The 23197-nt window shown below is 40.6% G+C and overlaps 1 protein-coding gene across 6 annotated transcripts in view; it reads left to right on the top strand.

Annotated features, from left to right (window-relative positions):
* ERBB4 (erb-b2 receptor tyrosine kinase 4) overlaps positions 1–23197 on the top strand; it is a 582907-nt gene that overhangs the window by 457976 nt on the left and 101734 nt on the right. For all 6 annotated transcript variants that reach the window (XM_068196531.1, XM_068196532.1, XM_068196534.1 and 3 more), the window contains exons 17-19: positions 17175–17307; positions 19897–20019; positions 21341–21439. In XM_068196531.1, coding sequence (XP_068052632.1) covers positions 17175–17307; positions 19897–20019; positions 21341–21439 — 355 coding nt within the window. The remainder of the gene's footprint in view (positions 1–17174; positions 17308–19896; positions 20020–21340; positions 21440–23197) is intronic.

Here is a 23197-nt window from a genome sequence, read left to right as displayed (position 1 = left end):
GGATTACTCTCCTGAGCTAAGGCTAGATAAAAAATGCATAAATTCTATCAAACCCACCTCATTGAGAGTTTCAATCTGAGTTTTTTTCTTGTCTTTTTCAAAAGGTTTTGAGGTTGCCTTTCCTTCCTAATTGTGTACATAATGTGAATATACCTATTTCTAGCTTATGAGGGAGAATATATTTGGACTTGAAAACCGGTGCACTATAAATGCTATCAAATGGTACATTTGTTTATGAAATCAGTGTCAGTTCTGACTTAATTCATTAACCAATGAATAAGCAACAGGAAATTAATTTTTTAATATTGCAATGTTTTGTTTAATCTTTCTGATCTGGGATATCCACTTTGAGATACTTCTGTGAGGCCTCATTTTCAGATGAACTCATCCAAACAGAGCTGCCCCAATTTCATCAACTTTACTCAAAGCACAAATACAGGAAATGTATTATTATGATTATTACTATTTCCTTAAGTTTAAGGGCCTTATCAAACAGAAATGAGAGGAATTGTTTTACTGTGTTCATTGGTTTTACTCCTGCTCCATTCAGTCTGAGAGGGAAGGCCATCAAATGTTTCCTGTTTCCTTTGGATCTGATGGATATTTTTTTGTTTGTTTCAGCCTTGCTGGATTTATTTTAGGGAAATTACCGTCCTATGTTTAAATGTCAGTATGTATTCTTTCACTTTCAAGGCAAAGAAGAAAACTTCATACCAGTGTATTAGATATGTGAAATTGTGTTGTTTTGTTTTTTGTTTTTTGGGTTTTTTTGTGAAAACGGTTCATTCTATTTGGGCTAAAAATGGGCAAAACTGCACTGGCAAAGTGACACTTTTTGTTACAGGAGGGTTGTAAATCCAAAATGGATGTGTTTAACTTTAGCTACAACCTTCTTCATGTCCCTATAACAACTGTGCACCCTCCTGAGACTTATCAATCTTAAATTAATTAATAATCAGTCTGACCCTTATCTATTGACTTGGTTTTTTTTCCATTGATGTGAATTATCAGTGAGTAGAAGAGGACAGAGTTTTCTGCTGAAAGTGAGGGCAGGGCTCTAACCCAAACAAGATTTCCCTCATCTTCTCCTATTTCCATTTTCATAGCAGTGTTGCTTTCCTTTCCAGTTTTTTAGTTTGCAAATTGTTTATGCCATGATCCATTGACTTGAAGGCTTTTGTAAGAGTGTGGTAGAATAGAAAAGGAATTCTTTCTGTCGTCTTTAATCAAGATGAATCAGATGTGCATCACATGGCTTGTTTTCCAAATGGCTGGTGAAACTTCAGTTTTTCTGCTTATCTTTAGTCCCTTCAAGTTTGTGGGAAACCAGCTTTGCTTTTGGCATTGCATTTCTTTCTGCATAGTTTGGTTTTGGTTTTTTTAACCTTTAGGTTCAATAGAGTTCTGTCCAAAAGAACAGCTCCTCATGCAGCTTCCTTTATGGATTATTTCTGTAGGGCTTTGGTTTTGGTTCCACCTTCCATACCAGTCTTTCCTAGAAATTGCCAAAGCAAAGATGAAAAGCAGAAGAAGGCTGGAATTTGCCAGGATGCCCAGAGACGTTATCCATCCTCCTTTGCTGCCTCTTATTACAATGCCCCTCCTTCTTTTGCTACTTTCTGGCAGTTGCATTCAAGTTTTTTGTTTTGTGGTTGGAATAGCACACAATAGAAAGTTCCAGAATATTCTGGAACAATCAGTAAAAAGATTAGTATGTCTGCTCCCAAGATTGGTATAACTGTTGTCTAAAAGGATGATTCAAAAACTGTAAAAATAATGCTCTGCTGTTCATTAAGAAAATACTCCAGAGAGTCATGAAAGGCTGGTTCCTTTCAAGTTCACCAGAAAAATTTGGCTAGTGCAGTTATTGGAGTGAGATTGTGGACGAAGCTTTTACCTAAAGTATGAATTTTATTGGTTTATCCTTACTAGGCTTCATTCAAGTTAATCCTAGGAGAGAAGAGATCATCAAAGGATGAGTGAAGTTTTTGTTTTCTGGTGTGTGAGATCGTATATCTAAAGATGTGATCAGGAACATATGTTGGATGTGATAGCAAAGAACCAGCACTGATGTTCCTGGTCTGAGTAAGCTGGTGTCTCTGTTTATGCCCCAAGAAAATTTCATTTACATTTCCCTTTTAACTAACAGAAAGTAATTAGCCAGGCCCACTATTGTCAAGTGCTTCAATAGAATGTTGTATAGATGTTAACTCTAATTACAATCCTATTGCTAGTTTTGCATCCAAAAAGGATGTCCTCTCAACAAATCATCACTTCCTCAAAAAAAAAAAAAAGCTGGTTTTATTTACTGCTTATGTGTACAAGAGCTAATTAGCAGTAAACCCTGTGTAATGCAGGCAGATCCTTTCATAGCTGTTTTGTACCCTGTCACAGTACGACTTCAACAGAATTTCACAGCAGCTCTCAGTAGTTGGTGGGGAAGGGAAACCACCTCTAATAAACTGCTTATGTTCATGGTTTTCACGGTGCTCAGCTCCATTGCTTGGAGGAGAGCATTCCATATGCTCTCTGCTTTTATAGAATAATTATGTTATTCCGGAGGGGCAGAGGATCTCTGTATAAAATAAGAGGGAAAATAAGATCTGTGAGTACCAGCTAAGCTATGTTGCTTGCTTGGTAAAAGATGCTACTCTCAAGAGACTCTTAATATGGAGCTTTCTGAAGCTGTATCGGAACAGAGCAGTTGAAGAAACAGGTTTATTTTTTTAAGAATCCAGACTAGAAAAACAGACCATTTCAGATCCTTCCTCCATGGGTTGCATAGATTTTACACATCATCAAAAAGGACAAATTCACAGAATCACAGAATGAGCGAGTTTGGAAAAGTCCTTTGAGATCGTTGAGTCCAACCTATGACCTAACACCACCTTATCAACTAAACCATGGTACTGAGTGCCATATCCAGTCCTTTCTTAAACACTTGCAGGGGTGGTGACTCCACCACCTCCCTGGGCAGCCCAGTCACCCTTTCTGTGAAGAACTTCCAAATGCCCAGCCTCCCCTGTGTCCTCCTGTCCCATTGCTGGTTGCCTGGGAGAAGAGACCAACCCCCATCTGGCCACAACCTCCTTTGAGGTTCATGAAAGACATTGACAGAGAAATCCCAGTTCTGTGGGTGAACGTGCCTCTACTGAACTGGTTCTGAAGCCAGACCTTTGCTGAGGGTACTTTAATCCTTGCCATGGCTTTTCCCTGCCTGGAGCTTTAGGAGGAGTACATTTGGAGTACCCCTGTGGCACGAATGAAAGTCACTGCAGTCAGTGATCTTGTGAGCTCCTCCATTTTTTTACCACTTCCACATTTTAAGACTGGTCTTCTTGTGGAAGGGTGTAAGTGGGTATTCCTTCCTTCCTTCCTGTTGTACAGATACAATCCTAGAAGGGTTTGAGTTGGAAAGGTTATTCCTTCTTTCCTGTTGTACAGATACAATCCTAGAAGGGTTTGGGTTGAAAAGGACCTTAAAGTTCATCCAATTCCAGCCCTCCCTGCCATAGGCTGGGACACCTTTCACTGTCCCAGGTTGTTCCAAGCCCCATCCAACCTGGCCTTGAACTCTTCCAGGGATGGGGCAGCCACAGCTTCTCTGGGCACCCTGTGCCAGGGCCTCACCACCCTCACAGAGAAGAATTTCTTTCTCATATCTAACCTGAATTTCCCCTCTTTCAGTCTGAGGTCTGACCACGGTTAATAAATGCTCAATGTGTTAAAGCTTCTGTTCTGTACCACGTTCAGAAAGATTTGTCTGTGATCAGTGATCACAGTGAGGGTTTGTGCTTTATCTGCTTTGCTCAGCAGGGTTGGCTGGCGTGGACTCGTGGTGTGGAAGGACTTAGTAGGGTATGCTACGATAGAGAAATACACTGGTAAGGTCAGGAGAGTGAAAGAACTGGAAGCAATTCTCACACAATGCTGTTTGAAATCTGTTCTGTGGCTCCAGTGGTTTGAGGATCCTGTTGAGAAGAGGGTAGAATAGAGTAAGGTCAGAAATCTGATGTTCCTAGAAGTTTGTTATACAAGGAGTAGAATGTGAGCAATAAACTCTTGCAGGATCTTGGTTCTGTTGATACTCATTGACCAAGTTTCTCAGTAGCTGTGCTCATTTTTGGTAAGAAAATTCTTTGTTTGGAAAATTGACTAAATTATCTTCACTGAAACTATGAGCAGAAAAAATGATGAGTAATGAAGGCCAAATGTGATAGGTCACTGCTGGAAAAAAAAAGAAGCAATAGGCAATGCAAATTAATGAATGGTTTGTTAGAATGGAAAACAACACAAAGTGCCATTGCAGAGGTGATTGCTTTGGTTTCTCATCACTCTTGTTTTGTGGGTCTGTACTGATTTGGCTACACAAATAATACACGATGCAGAAATAAAATTTTGCCATGGAGAAGTGACCTTATTATAAAGCAACAATATATATCTCACCACTCTCCAATGGGTTTCTCTCATGGCTGGAAATAAGGATTTAGTTTAGATTTAATGTTGTTATAAATTAATTATCTATTATTAAATATACATTTGTAGAGCTTTAGAAATATGGAAGATGTAAGGTTGTTTAAATCTCAGTGAATGGTTCCTTAATAATTCATTAATATTTAATACATAATAAATCAGAACTAAAGCTTGTGGTCTTACTTCCAATCTACCTGTGCAGTGTAGGATTGGTTACTCTTTCTTAGTTAGAAAAAATTACGTGACAAATGTATTTGAGTTGAGAGCCCAGCCCAGACTTAATTCTCTGCAGTTTGGCTTACTCCTTATGACCTTACTCAGGTGTGAAGAAGCTGCAATTCCTGCATGAAGAAGGAAGCCCTTGGCTGGGGTTGTTTAGAGCATTTTGCTTTTCATTGCCATTTTAACAGCAGTTTTCTGGAATGATGGTGCATAGACCATGTAATGCAGATGAGAATTTGCACATTGACATTACCTTTTTGTTTGTTTTATACACCAAAATGTATGTTTACTTCTCAGTTAAATTGCAACAGCTTTCCCAGCATTGGCTCAAAACTAGCAGATAACTTGTTAATGATGATAGTATAGTTGTCTGTCAGTCCTTTTCATTTGTTTTTGCAGGAATGGAAATACCAGTGTTCAATTTGATACTTTACTAGTGTGTAGCAAACACAATGGTAAAGGAGTTAAAGTAATTAAGCAAGCTGTAGGTTTCAAGGAATTAACAAAGTCCTGACTTTGGTGCTATGTGTGGGAAGTTGTACCTCAGCATTTACCAAAGGTGGAAGCATCACTACAAATACCAGCAATCATTCAGAAAGAGAGCATTAGGAATTCAAGCCATCAGACCAAATTACTTAATCTTACTATAATTTTTTCTATGTTGTAAAGTAAAATAACAGGCTGGCGAAATGTCATGTAAATTATCTGTACCTTTGGGTAGTAGTTTCAAAAAACTAAATTCAATTTCTAATGGGAAAAGGGGGGCTAATACTAAACTCATTCCCCATGCCTTGCTCTCTCTCTTTGTTAGTTCATCTTCCTTTGCATCTCCTTTCTGTAAATTAGAGGTATTTTGCCTCTTTTCTCCCTGGTTACAATGGTAGTGGAGAGAGTTGAACAAGAATGTAGATCCTGTACCTTCAGAGAGACTGACTGTTTTCCCAGGAATGTGTGTTAGAGAGGCTTTAGAGAAGAGCCATTGGAAATAGGACCTTGTGTCTTGGAATGAAGTGTAGGAACTGAAACAGCTAAAGCTTATTTTGGCTGAAAGTGAAGGTGTAGAGCCAGATTCTCCTCTAGAAGTACACAGGTAAGAAGACAAAGTTTGGTTGAGGATGGCACTAAGTCTAGCAGACTGAAAAGGAAAGTTGGGTGTCTCTGAGGTATAAAATGGGTGAAATCTGGGAGACATTCAAAGCAGCAAAATGCCAGTGCATTTCTAATGAAGGTTATTATTCCCTGGAATGATTTATGTGGTAATGTTCTCTTCTCCAGCACTAGACTTATGAAATCAAGATTGGGACTCTCTTCTCCAAGCAAGATGAGTTTGTGCTGAGCTTGGAGGCAGAGGGTGGTGTGGCTTCTCCTGCCATGTGACAGGACACTTCAATGTCTGTGACAGCTTCCAGCTGTGATAAGCTCTTGGCTCATGGTCTAGAGCTGTCCTAGCTAGAATTCCCTTTGAATTTTGATTCGGAGTACTGAGCTGGATGCAGACAAGCAAACCTAGCTGCTGAGTCCTGGGCTTTGGCTCCTGTCAGCTGTGGGTGAGGCACAGAGTGGGAGTTCCACATGACTTTACACAAGATTTCTGTTCTGTTCACATATGCTTGCTCATTAGCAGTTAGGTCAGGTAAAATTCTGAGTTTTCAGACTGTCCTTTGCTAGGAGAGCTGAGAAACTCATTCAGATCTTATCTGTACTTTTGTCAAAAAGCTTCACGCTTTTTTTTCCAATCTGATGTAAATTTTTAATGACACCATCTTCACTTGATGGTGAACAAGCTCTTTTACAGACATATTGGCTGTTTCATCAATAGAAGATAATGTTGAAAATCATTTCTCTAGTTATCTGAGATTGAACAGATAATAAAACAGGCAAGGAAAGATTATGAGATAATGTGAAGAGCAGGTGCTGGCTAGTTCTGATTGAGCTTTTCTTTGGCAGAGGGTTGTGAGGAGGTAACTCTGTATTTGCCTGATGTGGTACATTTCTCAGCAGAGCTGGTAGTTTCTCATACAAGAGAGTTGTGGCATTTATGCAGAAATCTGAGAACAAATACAACCTCATCATCAGGACTAGGGCCAAGCTTTGGTTAAACATGGTCCAGTCATGTTATCCCTGATTTTTCAATGACACAAAGTTTTTCTAGTAATGCCTAAAGGAAAACTCTTTGAAATGCAATCAACAATTTTAATGAAAAGTGTGAACTTTTTCCTCTTACAATTTGTCTTGGATGCCCAATACTGCCTGTGACATAGTGTGTCCTTTGGAAACACAGGATTTCAAAGCAATACACCAATGTTGGACACCTCTTAAAATGCTCACTTGGATATTTATTACATGTTCTTATTGTATTCACTGTTCCATTTCAGCTCATAGTTCTCTACTTGTAAATCAAATTATGTTTAGACGTGTCACTGAAATTAGGTAGTACAGATATGTCTTAGAAGGCACAGAAGCTAAAGCACCATAACATGAGGGAAAAGAAGTGGTGACAGAGGAAAAGTAGAAGCAAGCAGAAGGATGGAAGATGTAGTTTTATTTGTTGCCATTTCTTTTGCTCAAGTTAGTCCTGCAAGGTTAGAATCTGTAGGCCTGATGTCAGTGCTGGTCTGAAGGCTGAAGAGGAGACAAGACACTGCAATCCCTGATTTTGGTAATAAAGTATGTTCATCTGCAAATTGGTCAGAAAATAATGCTGGGAACATGGAGCAGGGTATGCAGATCCTGTAGGCTGGTTGGTCAGGAGCAAAGAAGCTGCAGTGATGTGGTAGACTGGAGGGAAGATGTGCAATTCCAGAATTACACATGTAATTCAGCAGCATGGCAGTGGCTAAACCCATCTCCTCCAAGTTCCCAGCAGGCTTGAATCAGCCATGGGGATATTTTCAGTTCATGCCAGTGGTATCTGTATCCATGGGCATTGTTCTGCTGAGTGAACAGTCTTCCTTAAAAAATATGTGCAAATTTCAGAAGTAAATCATATTTTTCCCTGCCCCTAATGGACCGATGAAGGGAAAAAATGAAAAGGTAAAAAGTATTCCTGCATTAAAATGGGCCACTAGTTGTTAATATGCATAATCTCAATCACAGCAGGGATAATAGACAAAGAACAGACTGAAGAGATAATATCCTTGCTTTAAAACTGTCCCATCTCCCATAGATATGCTTTTCCCTCCCTTGTGTCAGTGATGTCCTCTGCATGTGAATAACTTGGATGCAGGCTAAGTTCAGCTCTGAGTGAATTCTCTCTGCTTTCAGTTCCTGGATCAACCAGTGGATCAGGGCTGCAAATTCGGAACTTTGGGATGTTTGAGTCAACTTTTAATGAATAGATTTTTAAAACAGGGAAGCAGTTTCCAGGAAACTTCCAGTGAGAAGAAGGGTATCACTCAGAAAGCAAGCCAAAACCTGTTAGGTGTATCAGTATGGTTGGATATGCTCTCTCAGGCTTTCATCAGCCTTTTTGTGCTGCTGATTACTTAAATACTTGTAATACATATATTTTTGAAGTGGAATGAGAAGCAATCCCATTCTCCTTCATGACAGAGGAAGGGGAAAAAAGGTTTCTGAAGCCTTCTCTCTCCTTGGTTTTTATTTTCTTGACCTCTAATGAGCTTCGGATTCTGTGACACCTAAAAGGCACAAAATGTCAGCAGGATCCACTGCTGGTACTTAGGTTTAGGGATCTGGTGGAATGGGGGAAGGAAGGGGGTTGTGACTGAGAGAGGAAAAAGACATTTTTAAGCTGGATCACTGTTTCCCCAGATGCTTGGCCTGTTCTGTTCTGGAATTTTAGCAGCTGTCAGAAGATGAGTTTCTTTAACATTTATAAGTTGCACAGATAAAGCAGCAAATACTGGAATGTTCTATCATACAAATATTTGGGAGAAGGAAGAGCTATTTTACTAAATTATCATTTTCCTTGAAGTGGGCTGTACTGTACTACAAAGCAATCCTAATCAAAGAGCAGTTGGAGAGCCGGGGTTGCTCTTAGCAGTACCCTCACCATGGCCACGACCTGCTTTCCCAACCCAGCCCCATCTGTGATTGTGGAGATGGTGGGAGGCTGCTGTGTACACAAATCCATGGTCAGCAGAGCTGAGAGCAGCATGATGCTCACAAAGGCTCATTGCTCTTGACTCCTTTACAGCCCCTGGAGTGGAAGGGGTTCCTTTGGCTGGATGTGGATACAGAGAAGAGCAGTGACAGTGCGGTGAGTTTGGAGCTTCTGTGCTGAACTTTTCTTCTTAGAATGGCCTTTGGGGAAATGCTGACAGTGGGATGATGACTAGAATTAAAAGGAGTTGCAAGATACTTCAGAGTTTCTCTCTGCTTCATTTGGTAACATAAGAATGATAAATTATTAACATAGAAGAACATTTGGGCATAGTATCATTTAAGAGATGATCCTGTATAAACCTGTGTCAGGAACAGGATAGCAGTTTTATATGAGCTTTTTCCCCAGTAAGCAAATGGGGTTTTCTAATGATTGATGTAATTTGTGTAGGATGTTTAGACAGTATGCTGTTCCAGTAAAATAATAGTGATAAATCCAAAAGCAGCATCAGGCATACTCAAAGAAATTCCTTATACCCTGCTCTTTATCTGCCTTCAATTTTCCTCTATATTTATGAGCATTGGCTGCATTTCTTCCCTGCTATGCTCCACAAAGATAAATTCTGCATATTTAGAACTCAAAAGATGAGTAGCTAAATCTGTGTTGAAGTTAACAGCATCATGGCCATTGCTAGTGTTCTAATAAATGTCTCAAATGCTGTATTTATAAAAACATGTCAGTGCAGAGTGAAGTGTGACTGTTTTCATTTAGGCTTTGAAGGAAAGATTTTTTAACTGTAGGTGTACGTGAATGCGCGTAATACATGAAAGATATGGATGCATATTTCCAAACACATCCTGCTACAAATCCTCTGTGCACTCTCATCTCAAACATGTTCAAAAGATGCTTTAATGTCACCACTTGTTAAAAAAACTCGGCTGAAACCTGCGTAAGATCTTATTACAGAACAAATTATTGGATATGACAAGAAACTTGACGATGGGAACACAGTGTGATAGTTCTGTTCTCATCTGTTTGTCATGTCCTGTTTTGTTATCATGGAATCAGAGAACGGTTTGGGTTGGAAGGGACCTGAAAGATCACCTTGTTCCACACCTGCCATGGGCAGGGACACCTTTCACTGTCCCAGGTTGCTCCAAGCCCCATCCAACCTGGCCTTGCACATTTTCAGGGATCCAGGGGCAGCCACAGCTTCTTTGGGCAGCCTGTGCCAGGACCTGCCCACCCTCACAGGGAAAAAAAATTCTTCCATATATATAATCTAAATTTCCCCCCTTTCAGTTTTGATGTTTGTTTTTTCTCTTCTGCCAGTGTCCAGTGCTGAACCTTAGTCTGACTGTTCCCTTCTGTGCAAGTTGTTCCCCTTGGAGAGGTGCTTGGGCAGAGGCTGGGGCTCTCTTCAATGAACAGAATTTTTTCTTCATAAAGGAGAAACAAAGAATTCAGAGGAAGGAATCTGGTTCAGAATGTCAGACTTGGTCCCCAAGTGCAGTCTTTGGAGGCTCTCTACTGTGAAATCCTCCTGGAACTTGACAAAGCAAATGCTTGCTGTCCCAAATGACTCAAAGCTGGAACAGGAAGCAGTCCAGTGTTCTCAACCACAAACAAAATACCTGCTCTGTGATCCTAAAATGTTCTTAACGAGTACTTTCAGGAAAGCTTGGCATTCCAAAAAAGCAGGCAGGTATAAAAAGAGAGATAAATTAATTTTTCTGAAGAAAGATGCTGATTTGGGAAATAAAGTAAAAATGAAGGGCATGCGGTAGAGAAACCTTCTTGTAGCTCCTTAGACATAGACAATCCACCTGTGCAGTCTACAGGCACAGTCATGTGTGGGTTTGGATATGTCTTCTGTTGAATAGCTCAATTTCAACAAACACTTAACTGAACTTCAATGAATTATAAGCACTTTCCACCAGTGGAATTCAAAAAGTGTTTAAAAAAATAATAAAAGGAGCACAGTTTTTCTCCTGATAGTTATTTAAAATACTACTGAACATTCCTTCACGTTCTCTATTCTTTGTATTTATAAAAACCTATTGCAGAGCAAAATGTTCCAGTTTTGAGCTTGTCTTGGTTAGAAAAGACAGGTGTCTGCTAAGGAAGGCAGGAGCCTCCCTTTAAATAGAGAATGTAAACCCCCTTCCTTTGAATTATTATAGTTTTGAAATTAAGGGGCTCTAAGGTAAAGATATGGGAATAGGAATAACATTTCTTTATTAGGAAAATTAAAAATTCAAGTGCAATAGTACAAACAGACCACTGACAGGGTCAGAATAGGCTCTGGTACCCTGTGGGTCAGGGAGGTGGCAGCAGTCCCATTCCATGGTGGCTCAGCCCTCCTGCAGTGCCAGCTGTGGCTCTGCTGGAGCAGGGATCCTGGACAAGGGGAGAGTTTTCCTCTGAAGCTCCAGGGTTGGTGGAGATGGGCCTGGGCTTCCTCTGGGAATGCAGTGGAGAAGAAAGCTGCTCCTCTGGGAATGCAGTGGGCAAAGGCTGCTGTGGTGTTGCAGGTGTCAGATTGTATCCAGGTAGGAATGCTTGGCTCCTCCCTCTGGGCAGAGCATCTCCCCATGGGATGATGGAATTTTGTCAGCCATGCAGGGACACTCAGTGGCCATGAACAGAAGAGATCTCCTGGAGGGAGGATTGGTTGTGGGAGAGATAAAGAAAACTGCCCCATTAACAGGAGAGAACTGCCCCACCTCTGACAGATGGTGACAGAATGCACACCCCCAGCCACATCTTCCAACCTAAGCCAGAGCTACAGTGTGCATTGTCCATGTGACCCAGCTCCCACTGGATGTTTTAGTTCAGATTTTGTTTGGATTCAGATTTCATGTGTTTCTCAAGCAATGTAACAGGCCCTGCCATGGGTTGTGCTGCTCCATGGTGCTCTGGATCTGACAGGGAATGAACAGCAAGCAGTGCCACCAAGGCAGGCCATGTTTCTGCCGGAGAAAAGTGTGTTTTCTGGATGAATAGTTTCATGTGCACAGGCATGATGAGCGAGCAGACTGCCACTGGTTGCAGAGCAGCAGCCTGAGCTGATTGCTTCTAATAGGAATTCTTTATGCAGAGAGAAACTCCTGGAGCTAATGCTGATAGTTTTGGTTTCAGAGCAGTCCATCAGCATCCATGGTCATTACAGCTCTAGTTTCCTTTATTTAATGCAAAATATTATTGTTTCTAAAGAAAATGGGAAATAATACAACTTTATAAAGCATATTGCTCTTTTACTTGCTGAACTGGCTTCACCTATGAGTCCAATCTAGTGGTTTTAACTGGCTTTGTGTCACAGATAAATCAATCTGCATTACATGGGGCCTGACTTGGCATATTTTAAAAAGAAGGCTAGTCTGGTTATTTAAAGCACAAGCATCAAAACAGAGTCACTGTGCAAACTCTTAACAATAGCAATCCTTTTTTAAGTTGAGGCAGAAAAGAAAAATCTCAGCCTAAAAATGGCAGGAATGCAAGAGCTTTTATTGGGACTTTTCAGTTTTAGAGGAGAAGCCCATAAAAAGCCTTGATATTGATGCTGTAATCCCAGAGATTGCAGCAGTTATTCCTAGTCAGATGTATTAACAGGGAGGTAAAATTGAGAGTTCTTAGTAATTTATAGTGAAAACGTAACAGAGTGTTAGATCTAAATTATGCCATTCAGATTTGATCTGCAGCTCTGGTCGGATTTAAAACCAGTGTTAAGGAAATCCATTGTGCTCTTTGTGTGGTAATAAAAATGCCATCGATTTTGAATCAATATGTATTGATGTGTAGAATGTTGGGTTGTAATAATTTTCAAAGCTATACTTAATATTTTTTTCTTTATCCTCATTTACTTTGCTGAGTTAAATGGGGACTCCTACATTGAGGTGTGAGTAAAACATACCTTCACAGGCATTGATGCAAGAACCAGTAAGAAAAAGCAGTTTTGTCAACAGGTACATGTTTGTCCACATGAGCCTTGGCCAAAGTGAAAGCTCTGTCTGCTCTTTAGTGATGTTTAACTGCTGAGTGGACCCAGACACAGACTGCAACCCTCAGGTCATTTTGCATATTGAAAAGTCAACAGTTTGCCCATCTTTGGATTAAGTGTGGAATTTGTAGTAATTGTGTAACTGTGAGATCAGCTGTGAGTTAAAATTTGTGTTTACTCATGATAAAAACTCCCAGTCTGCACGTAAATAGGGCCATGTATCAGTATTCAAACACTCTCCAATTAGGAGGGGAAATGGGAAAGGTGCCTTGTTCTTGAAAAAGAGTATAAAGCAAAGCAGACTTGGTGAGAATAACATCAGATGAATCCTTGCCACCCTTGGGGTGCACACCAGGCACTCTGGACCTTGTGGCTGTGGAACTGAGCACAGCAGAGAGATGCTGTTGAAACGTCCACAAATTTGCTTCCCACCGGGTTGTTTATCTTGTGTGTTTTAAATACTGAGATTATTTCTATAGGATTAGTAGAATCCATCATATCTCTGAAAGGGCAGCTTTAAAGTTGGTTGAACCCCCACTGATGGGAAGGGGTGAGGAATGCAGAGTGTGGGAAGCATCCAGCAGGAAAAAATAATGCCTTGGTAACAAGGATCTGTGAGAAGGAATTGCTTAGCAAACACTCAAGGTTGTAATGAATCCTGTTTGGATATACAGATAAAAACTCCAAGCAGGAGAAATTTGATAGAGGAACTTGGAACCTTCTAACAGCTTGGCTTCAAAGCTCAGTTCCTTTACATCTCAGACCAGGTGGGTCAGTGCCAAGGATGAAGGAGCAGGTGGTGTTTGTCAGCTTTACTCCATGGGACACAACTCAATTTCCTCTCCCCTTTCTGCTGCACTCTGAAGTCAAGAGCGTGAGACCAACCCTGTACTCATCTAAATCAGTAATTAGGCTTTAATACCTGGACTCAGGGCACTGTGGGAATGGCAGATGTCCTGATCTTTTGGAGTGGATGGAATGGTGTGAGCCCTGCTGCTGAGCATCCTTGTCCATCTTGGAATGCTAACTTTGAACTCAGTGTCAGTTTTGGTGTGTGGGAGTGGGTGTTTTGTGTTTCTAAATGTGAAAACACAGTACTCTTTAAAAAGAAATACATATATATTATTCGTTTCTCCTTAGGGAATACTGGAATCTTTCTTTCAACTTTTAGCCACAGATACACAGTTTCTAGTTTAAGAGGCAGGATTTTCATGTTGTGGGTTTTTTTTCCCCTCCCACAGCCCCCCCCAGCTGATGCCTTTTCCACTTATTAACTGGGTATTCTGCCCTCAGTTGAGGGAGAGATGTGGGATAGCAAATTAATTATATGGTGTTGAACTATGATTCAGGGCCATGTTTCTTGGACTGCTAAGCCTGTTTTGATGAGCATGAAAATCCAGAAACACCTAGCAGAGATTGTTTCCATCCTCTGGAGTAGATTTCCAGTGTGTAAAGGAAAGAAGTGGCTGTAGCAGGAGTTTCCTATTGGTGGGTTAGTGGTGGAGCTGTAAGAACTGTGAGCCAGGTTTGACTTTTGGCTGTCCATTAATTATGCTGGACAGGCAGGACTGACATGGAACTTCAGCTTTTCTGAGGCTTTTCAGTCCTCCATGCTTTTAAAAATTACTTTAACATGATGGGTGCTTTTGATAGTGCATTTTTTGTCTTTTCATCAGCATTGCTCATGGAATTAGTTTTAAGTGAGCAGTATTCTGAGGGGGGGGTAAATGTCAGGAATTGCAGTCATGGAGGTTGCTGTGGGATAGTAATGTAACAAAAGTAAGTGGATTAAGCCCTTAATGCCACTAGAGAAAAGGAGATTTGTGTGTCCAGCTGCCTGTGAAGACAAACAGTTTGTTAGGTGCATATGCAAAAAAGGATTGGATTAAAAAAAAAAAAAAAACAAACAAAATGGGAGAAGGTTTTGTGACTTCAGCAGCAGCTCTGGTCAGTGCCACCTTGCAGAGATCTGTGTTGAACAACCCCAGCAATGGCCCAGCAGAAAGGTAAACAGCTTAATGGAATTCATCAGGGCATTAAAGGTAAGGCTCTGCAAGCATGAAAATAAGCAGAGAACTGAGGCAGGAGAACTGATATTAGCAGAACAGAGAGAAAAAGCAAAGTCAACCCAACAAACCCAACTGATGGGGTAACACCCTGAAAACTGGGCTTAGGAAATAATCCACGTGTGCTTGAAAGCAGCGTGAAGTGGTAACAGGGAGCTGTAGCTGCAGAGACTTGGCATCTGGTCCTCGAGCAAATAAACCACAGGGCTGTTGACTTAGGGGCTTAGCTCAGCAGCAGAGAGAGGAGAAGCTGCTGGGTATGTGACCATATCCAAGGGTTGGGTGTTTGTGATTTACAGGATTTGATGCAAGGGTAGTGGATTTGGGAGTCAAGGCAGCTGATCGCTGTTTGAGTGGAAAATACAGGTTTTTTCTGTATTTCACTGATTTATTTAGCATTTAAATGTATTGGTTTGTTGCACATTGTACTATCTCTTTCACGCTTCCTTTTTAAGCTTGCCTGATAATATGTTTAGGTGGTACCTCCTGAAAATTCAGGTGTAATATAGCACATTTCACATTAGCAACTAAAACGCTTGTTTGGTGAAGTCATTGAAAATTATTAACTTTTTTTTCAATTACCTACTAAAAATGAGGACATTCTTTCAAAGTCAGTGAGAGTTCACATGAGGAATCATAAAAATCCATTTTGAACCCCCCTTGTACTCTATAACAATAGAAGGGCTACAAACTTCATTTTATTTTCTTCATTACTTATTATATCCCCTTTAGAGCCATTTCTTTATTATAGTCTATCATGTAAATATTATTTGGACCGCTTTTAAAGTACACAGTACTATAAAACTCCAATTACTTACTTTGACAACTGTTATGCTAGTTATTAATATGCACTTTAAAGCTGAGAGTTCTCCTGCCTGTTTAGTCACTCTGTGGTTTGGTGGCATTTGTTAAAAATTATATGACTGCTCACACAGCATAAAAATGAATTTTAAGAATTCCTCTGCTCAAAAGCATTAGGCAGTACAAGCTCCATAGGAGGCTTTTGGTAGCCAGTTTTTTTCATAATTGCCTGTTAAAGAGTTTCTTGCAATGTAGAAAGACATGTAAACAAAGAGGAGCATTGTTTGGGGTGGATATTCCAGATCTTTAAGCTCTGCACTAGAAATCACAGAGTAACCACTGGGGTTAGAAAGGACAATGTGTTTTAAGGAGGAGGAGGTGGTACTGGACTCATGCTCCCCAAACACCATAACCCATTTCCCAGCTAGACAATATTCCCCTTCCTTTATTTGCAAGCTTAGAGTGTCCATCATGAAGTCTGTGAACTGCAATAGGCCTTTGTGTTAATGTGTTTACCCTGGGAAAACATGGATATAAACACATCTAAATACTGGATGTGGGAGTATGAGGCTTTCTCAGAGGTAGTGTAGACACACCTTCATGCACCATACCAGGTGAGATGGCACTGCTTCAGGAAAGGTTGTAAAAAGAAGAATAAAGAAAGGGTTGTATAAAGCAATTCAGTATTTCTGAGGGAGACTCTAAAATTTTCTGTAGCTGTGTGTTACATTTTTATTAATGGGCTGTAATGTACCTTTCATCATCATTCAGATGTTACTGAAGGAGTCTTTTAGAGCACAGCAGTGACGTTTCCACAATCTTGAAAACAGTTAATCTGTTTCCTGGGCTTACCAGGCAGTGGTTTCAGCACCATTGTACTCTGCAGTTGTCATGCTGTGGTTTTACCCATCTTTTCAGCAACTCTCCAGCCACTGTTGGAGGGATGTTAAATGCTCTGAGTGTGTTCATGTCGGTAAGTTGTTGGTATGCTGTGAAAATGCCTAATTTAAGGTATTGCTTTGAGTTTTTCTCTGGAGGGAGCCTGATTTCTCCATTGCCTGTGTAGGTGATCTCCATATCTTGCCTGTGAAGTTCCCTCTCACTTCCTCCATACTCAGGAAGACACATTGTTTTTCTAATCTGGGGATTTTTCATGGGCTTGTTTTCCTCTGAATGCAGGAGCCCATGAGTAGATGTGGGTGGAGCCAAAGTCAGCACAGGCAGATCTCTTGCAGGAACCTGCAGATACCTGTGTCCTCATTTTGCCATTGCAGATTTGCATTTGCCATCAAAGTGCATGTTGTGTTTCCTTGTCCACACGACTCCTCACAAGTGCATGGGGGTTTGTAAACAAAAATAGAATTGGCATAATGATTAAAAACAAGCAAATTCCTACCACGTGTCAATGTGTTTGCCCTGACTTTCCATCTGGGCTGGAATTCATAAGGCAGTTAATGAGCTTTCCACGTGACTGTGTTTTATGTACCCAAGCATTCTTTGGGCTCTTAGCCCTAGCTATGGAAGTAAAGTCTCTGATTCTGATTGCCAGAACCCCCCTGATTGCTGCGGGAGTCATCGGTGGCCTCTTCATTATCGTCATCATGGGCCTGACGTTCGCCGTGTACGTTCGGCGCAAAAGCATCAAGAAGAAGAGAGCGCTGCGAAGGTTCCTGGAGACTGAGGTGAGCCCGGGCCGCTCCTCACAGGCTGTCGGGGGAGATATGTAGGGCTGCTCTGCTTCTATATTAGAGATGTTCAGGTCTTCCCTTACCTGGAGAAATCCTTCTGCTTACTTGTGCAGACTAAACTGGTGAAAAGAACAAAGTTGTTTCAAGGTGCACAAGTATGGATTCATGGCTTCTGAAGACCAGGAAAAGTTCCCCATGGTCACTAGAAGGTGTGTCCCACTAGATTTCTCAGCTCCCATCCTGCTCTCCACTGAATTTCTATCCCAGTTTATCAGTACACTTAGCAGCTCTCATGCTTAACTATTACAGGGTTTCATTCTGGCCATGTTTAGGCTGACTTCTAAGGCTAAAGTAAGTTCCTTCAGCAAGCTCTGCTACCAAACTTCATGCTTAAAGGCAGATGTTGTAACTTACTGTTGTTCCTAGTGCCTACAATGCCTTTGTAGTCCAGATTTTGTAGCTTCAGATTTTGTAGTGCAGATTTTGTCAAAGGCTGTAGTAATGATCAGTAATAATCGTGTATTTTATTAAACCAAAATACTCCACAGAGCTTAACCAACTGAAGTTCACAGTTCTACTGTCAAAAACATGTAGCATAGCTATAGCAGAGTGCTGTGACAGCTTCATCCTGCTCTTTGAAGTGTCATTAGTGAAGGGGGCAATCTAGGAAGTATATTTAAATGTAACATTAAATGTATATCTATCAGCTACTGCAGTGGTGATTACGGTCATCTCCTCAGTCCTATACTTGAGACACTTTGCAAATGATGGTATTTTTAAATTAGGCTGCACCTTTGTGAGATAATAAAGCTTGGAAATGTTGTTTGCTAGTGACTCTTTGATAAGGCATTATTAACAGTGCTGTTTTCTCTTCTGTTCCAAGGGTTCTGCTCCCACTCAACCTCACTCTAGAGCCTGGGAGTAAATGATTTATGCATCCCCAGTCTGTTTGCACAAGTATCTTCCTGTTTGGCTAGAATTTGTGTTGCTTGTTAAACACTGTTGAGCTGTATAGAAAGCTTAACAATACTCAGTGCCTTTAGATGAATAAATCTTGCCACTGTATCAGCGCATACTTAAGCATAAATTATTTTAAGCAGGTGGTTCTCCTTGCATTAGCTTTGAAATCCAGATCTCATTTTTCATTTGGTCAGATAAAAGCTGTGGCTGGCAATACTCCTGAGGGACCAGGGCCTCCTACTGAACATGTGGGGAAGCTGCTGTCTTGGCTGAGAAACTGAAGATTAAATCAGGAGCATCCTGAAATAAACACACAAGCAATTAGCTTTAGTTGAAGTCTCTCTTTCTATCTGGAGGCTGTAGCACGACTTACTCTTTCTGTAGATCATTCTCCACAAAACCCTACAAGCCTGGTTTTAGACCCCCACAACACATCCCCACCTCTCCCTGCTATTCCTGTGTTGGTGGACTGTGGCACAGAACCTCTTTTCATCCTTCACAAACTGAAAACACAGAAGTGTGCTGCCAGTTTGCCTAATTTTCTTTTAAAGCAAGCCTTTCTTTCATGGTATAAATACTGAACATCTAAAGTGGGACGGAGGAAAGAGAAATCACTCAACTTGTTGCTGTTTGGATTTGTTATATTTTCTTCCCCGTTAATTGCCAGATACTGGTATTTTTACCTGAACAAAACTGATTAGTCTGGTCAACTAATTAAGTAGTTTATGGTGCTCAAAGAGCAATAGAAGTAGATCTCAATCTGCAGAGCATGGTGCATTTAGCCTTGTAAACAGGCAGCTTTGAAGTGCTGCATTGTTTTCAAACCGATTTGAGTAGCAGAAGCTCTGAATTATTTTCCTCATCCTGTAAAGGAACAAAATGTTTTTCATGTGTTGTATAGAGTATTGTGCTTTACATGTATTTTTAATTTATTTTTAAAGAAGCATTGTTTTTCTGGCAGAGATGGTATGAGATCTATGAGCATTTTTAACTGAATGTGCCATTGTGGCTCGTTTACAAAGTTTCTTGGGACATCTTGAGCTAATTGTTTAATTGCAGTAAATTAGTGGCTGTTATAAATTAGCTGCCTGCTCTAAGGTGTTTTCTCCCTAAAGCTGTCTTCCTGTGTGGTAAAACAGAAGTTCAGAAAAATCGTCCCTTCCTCAGAATAAGAATGTGATGAGCCGTTTAGTCCAGGCCATTAAAAAGAAATATAGCCAACTTAAAAGACACTAAAATGGGCAAAAATAGGATGTGGTAGACTGATAATAAATGCTATATTTCTGTCATGTAGAAAATATTTATACTGCCTTCATTATCAAAAGTCCTTGGATGTGTTAGTCTGACACCAATTCCATTTCCAGTTCATAATTCCATCATGCAGTTTCTGGTGGAAGTTACTGCATTTGAGTGAGGACTTGCTTTATCAGGTCTCTTGGTTTCTTGGTGTTGCTCGTTTGCTTTTGGAGATGAAAAATCCCTCCAAGAGTTGGCAGGGCAGGGGTCAATAGATCTCCACCACTGTCTGGTTCCAGTATTTCCTTGGGTTGGTTGCTCTCAGTACAAACTTCTGATGGGTCTCCATGTTCAGCAGTGTTTGGGACTGTTGGGTTTTCCTTGCAGCTGGTGGAACCCTTGACCCCGAGCGGCACGGCGCCCAACCAAGCCCAGCTCCGCATCCTGAAGGAGACAGAGCTGAAGAGAGTCAAGGTCCTGGGCTCCGGAGCCTTTGGAACAGTGTACAAGGTGAGAGCCCTGAGTCCCCTCTTTTACCTCTGGAGCAGGCAACTTCTGCATTGCAGCAGAGCAGCCTGTCCCAGGGGTGGTTCCTGAGCCACTCCTGGAGAGAAAGGACACTGGAATTGTGTGCAAGGAACACATCCTCAGGATCAAGTGGTGACATGCAAATATTATTTCTTGGTGAGCAAAGACATGTCAGCCCCAGTCATTTTTATGTGCAAGAGGGTGCAATCCACAAGCTGGATTGTCCTGCTGACAAAGTGCAGCACCAAGGTTTGCCCTTCTGTTCTTACCTAAGAGCATCTTTTATCATATTCCATCTTTTGGAAGTGGAAACACTTCTTGTTTCTTCCATTTAAATAGAAAAGATGAGTTACTTCAGGGCACGCTTTAACAACTGGAATGTGAGAGTGGAACCCACAAAGGAGAAAGTACTTCAGTTAAAGAAGTGTTTATTTTTTAAGATCTGTTGGCCGTGTCCACATCTCAGAGGCATGAAGTAGGGCTTAGTGGGCAAGTCAGACCAATTCCCCAATCTTTTGGGAGCAGCCCAAACCTGCCAAATCAAGGTGCTAGATGAGAGCAGCTGTATGTGTCCTCAAAGAGAGGAGGAAAGGAAGGAGGCACAGACCAGGTCACTATAGCTACAAGGTCATGGGAATAGATTTATGAATTACAAGTTTGAGTGTACTTAGATGATAATAAAGTGAATGCCACGAGGTTGACAAGAACACAGCAATAGTCAAGAATGATGGAAAAGTAGCCCAAGACAATTTGTGAATTTTAATTTTAAATTTCCTTTTTAGCCACCTAAGTTTTTGATTTTCAGGTGTTAAATAATTAGACAAACAGCCCCTAAATGCTTCACTCTAAGTATATTATTGTCAGGGTTTTCTGTTCCTGCATGATGTTATGATATGGTGATAATCAGTTTTGAGTTTACTGATGGCTTTAAATTTGAGCATCAGAATCCAGACAGAAAATCCAGATTTTTGTTTAATTATATCCAAATCAGTATCAGAATTGTATCTGAGTCCCTAGAAAATGTGCATCATGGCCATGCTGCCATTACTCTTTAGAAACCCTGTTGTGGACAAGAAAATTAAGGATGTTCACTGATACAAAATGTTTCATTTAACATCAGAGTTTAGTTTTGAGGTAAGAAGTAGTTTTATGGAAGTTTTTTATTTTGTAATTTTCTGTATTCTCTGTTCTGAGTCCCATAACTGATCTGCATGACATGACAGAATGTGTCAAAAAGAACTGTAACTCTGAATCAAGTTTTTCTGATTATTGTCTCATTAGTCTTCTTTTTTTCTTTTTCTAGGGGATCTGGGTCCCTGAGGGAGAAACAGTAAAGATTCCTGTGGCCATTAAGATCCTTAATGAGACCACAGGTCCAAAAGCCAACGTGGAGTTTATGGATGTAAGTAAAACACAAGCAATGTCTTTGGGTTTTGACAGGACTGGTGTCTTTCTGTAGCCTACAGAGGTTGTAAAGAGAAATTCTTGCCCATTTTTCTTTCTTTATATTTAAATAGCAGAAGGAGGCTTGTACACAGCACCTGGTGGGGCTGGGTTTTCCACTGCATGTGCCCCAAGATACTTGGAGTTTTCTAGTAATTTGTTTTTCTGTCAGGATAAGCCTAAAACTCCTCTGTCTCATGGGCCAGATAGTGTATCTTTCTGTGGCAGAAAAGTTATGGAAGAGAGAACAGGAGTTGCAGGGGAGGATCTTACCATGCATGCAGGTCTGTGTTGGTGTAGAACTCACAGGAACAGAAATTCAGCTCAGTTTTCCCCACTTTGGTGTTCCAAGACTCTGGGAGCTGACAGCAGCAGCAAAGCATAATAGTGAGATGGGAAAAATTAAAATATGCTGTATTTAAAAACCCTTTTGCTTTAATAATCTGAAATACCATGGATAAGAGGTCAAGCTGGTAATTTCCATGAATGTTCTATGATCACAGAGGCTTGGCACTCAGTTTTCAGCTCTGTGTCAAGATCAAGGCTTACTGACACCATGAATCTCTATATCTTATTCAGTGACAATTTTTTGACAAATCATAGAAATTTGCACTCTTTTTGTAGGTCCCTCTTGTGAACTTGAAAATTGCATATGACTTTTAAGTCTTGCTGATCTGTTCAGTGTGTAGGCCTAATTTGTTGGCATTAATGAGACTGTAAGCCAAAAGGAGAAGGTATTCCCATTATATAGTCTATTCTTCCACCTAGAAGTGAACAGCAATGTGCAGTTATGGATTTATGTGTTCCAGACAGCTGTTTCATGTCTGAGTTCTTAGGCAGTTGAAGGAAGGCTGTATAGAGGAAGGGATTTCCTGTGTTTTTTTACAGAGCACTACACATTTATGTTGGTTAGGGAATTTCCAACCTTGATTCTATCATTCTGTGGTTCTGTCGCATTCAGTAATCATTTTGCACAAATAATAACTAAAAAAGGCAATTTTGGCACTGTTTAAAAGGAATTAATTGCACTGAAGGGATAACAAGTATTAGATATTTTTGCTTAATGGACAAGGAATATTGCTAGTAATAAAGCTGCCCCAAGAGGAGAGGTGGGATCCAGTGAACTGGATGTCAGTGGTCAGTCAGTGACATAGATTCCAGCCTAAAGGTGAGGGAATCGTTATCACTGTGTGGAACTGAGCAATTTGTACCAGATCAGGATCTGAGCCCTGATCTCATAGAGAAATCGTAGTAATAGCTCCTCCTCTGATACTGATTAACCTTGAAGCAAAGAAAACATAAGGTCCTTGATAAAAGGCAACGTTGCTTGTCTGAGGTTTCACAGCTCAGCTTAGGTCAGTTTAGTTCACTGGACCCCAGTGAACGTCCCCCCAGTGTTTGCATCAGAACATCTGATAAATGGCTCAGAAATGAAGAGGCTTTTGGGAACTCTGGAGCTTTTTGGCTGTACAGTTACAGTAGGGAAGGTTTCTCTTTAAATTAATAGTTTATCCTGAGTCTCTGACCCAGTGGCTGCAAGATGAGAGAAAAATTAAAGTTGTTTTGAGTTCCTGAGGGTAAAAATAGCCCTTTAGGTTTTTTTTTAATCATAATAAAAATAATTAGACTTCATCATTAGTTGATACAAGTGGCAATAAGGAGAAATAATATGTTTTCTGTCAGTGCTGCTCCTGATATATGTGCAGTGATTTGTAAT

Source organism: Anomalospiza imberbis, chromosome 7, assembly GCF_031753505.1.
Source record: "Anomalospiza imberbis isolate Cuckoo-Finch-1a 21T00152 chromosome 7, ASM3175350v1, whole genome shotgun sequence".
Classification (NCBI taxonomy): Eukaryota; Metazoa; Chordata; class Aves; order Passeriformes; family Viduidae; genus Anomalospiza; species Anomalospiza imberbis.
This window is presented reverse-complemented; position numbering and strand designations above follow the sequence as displayed.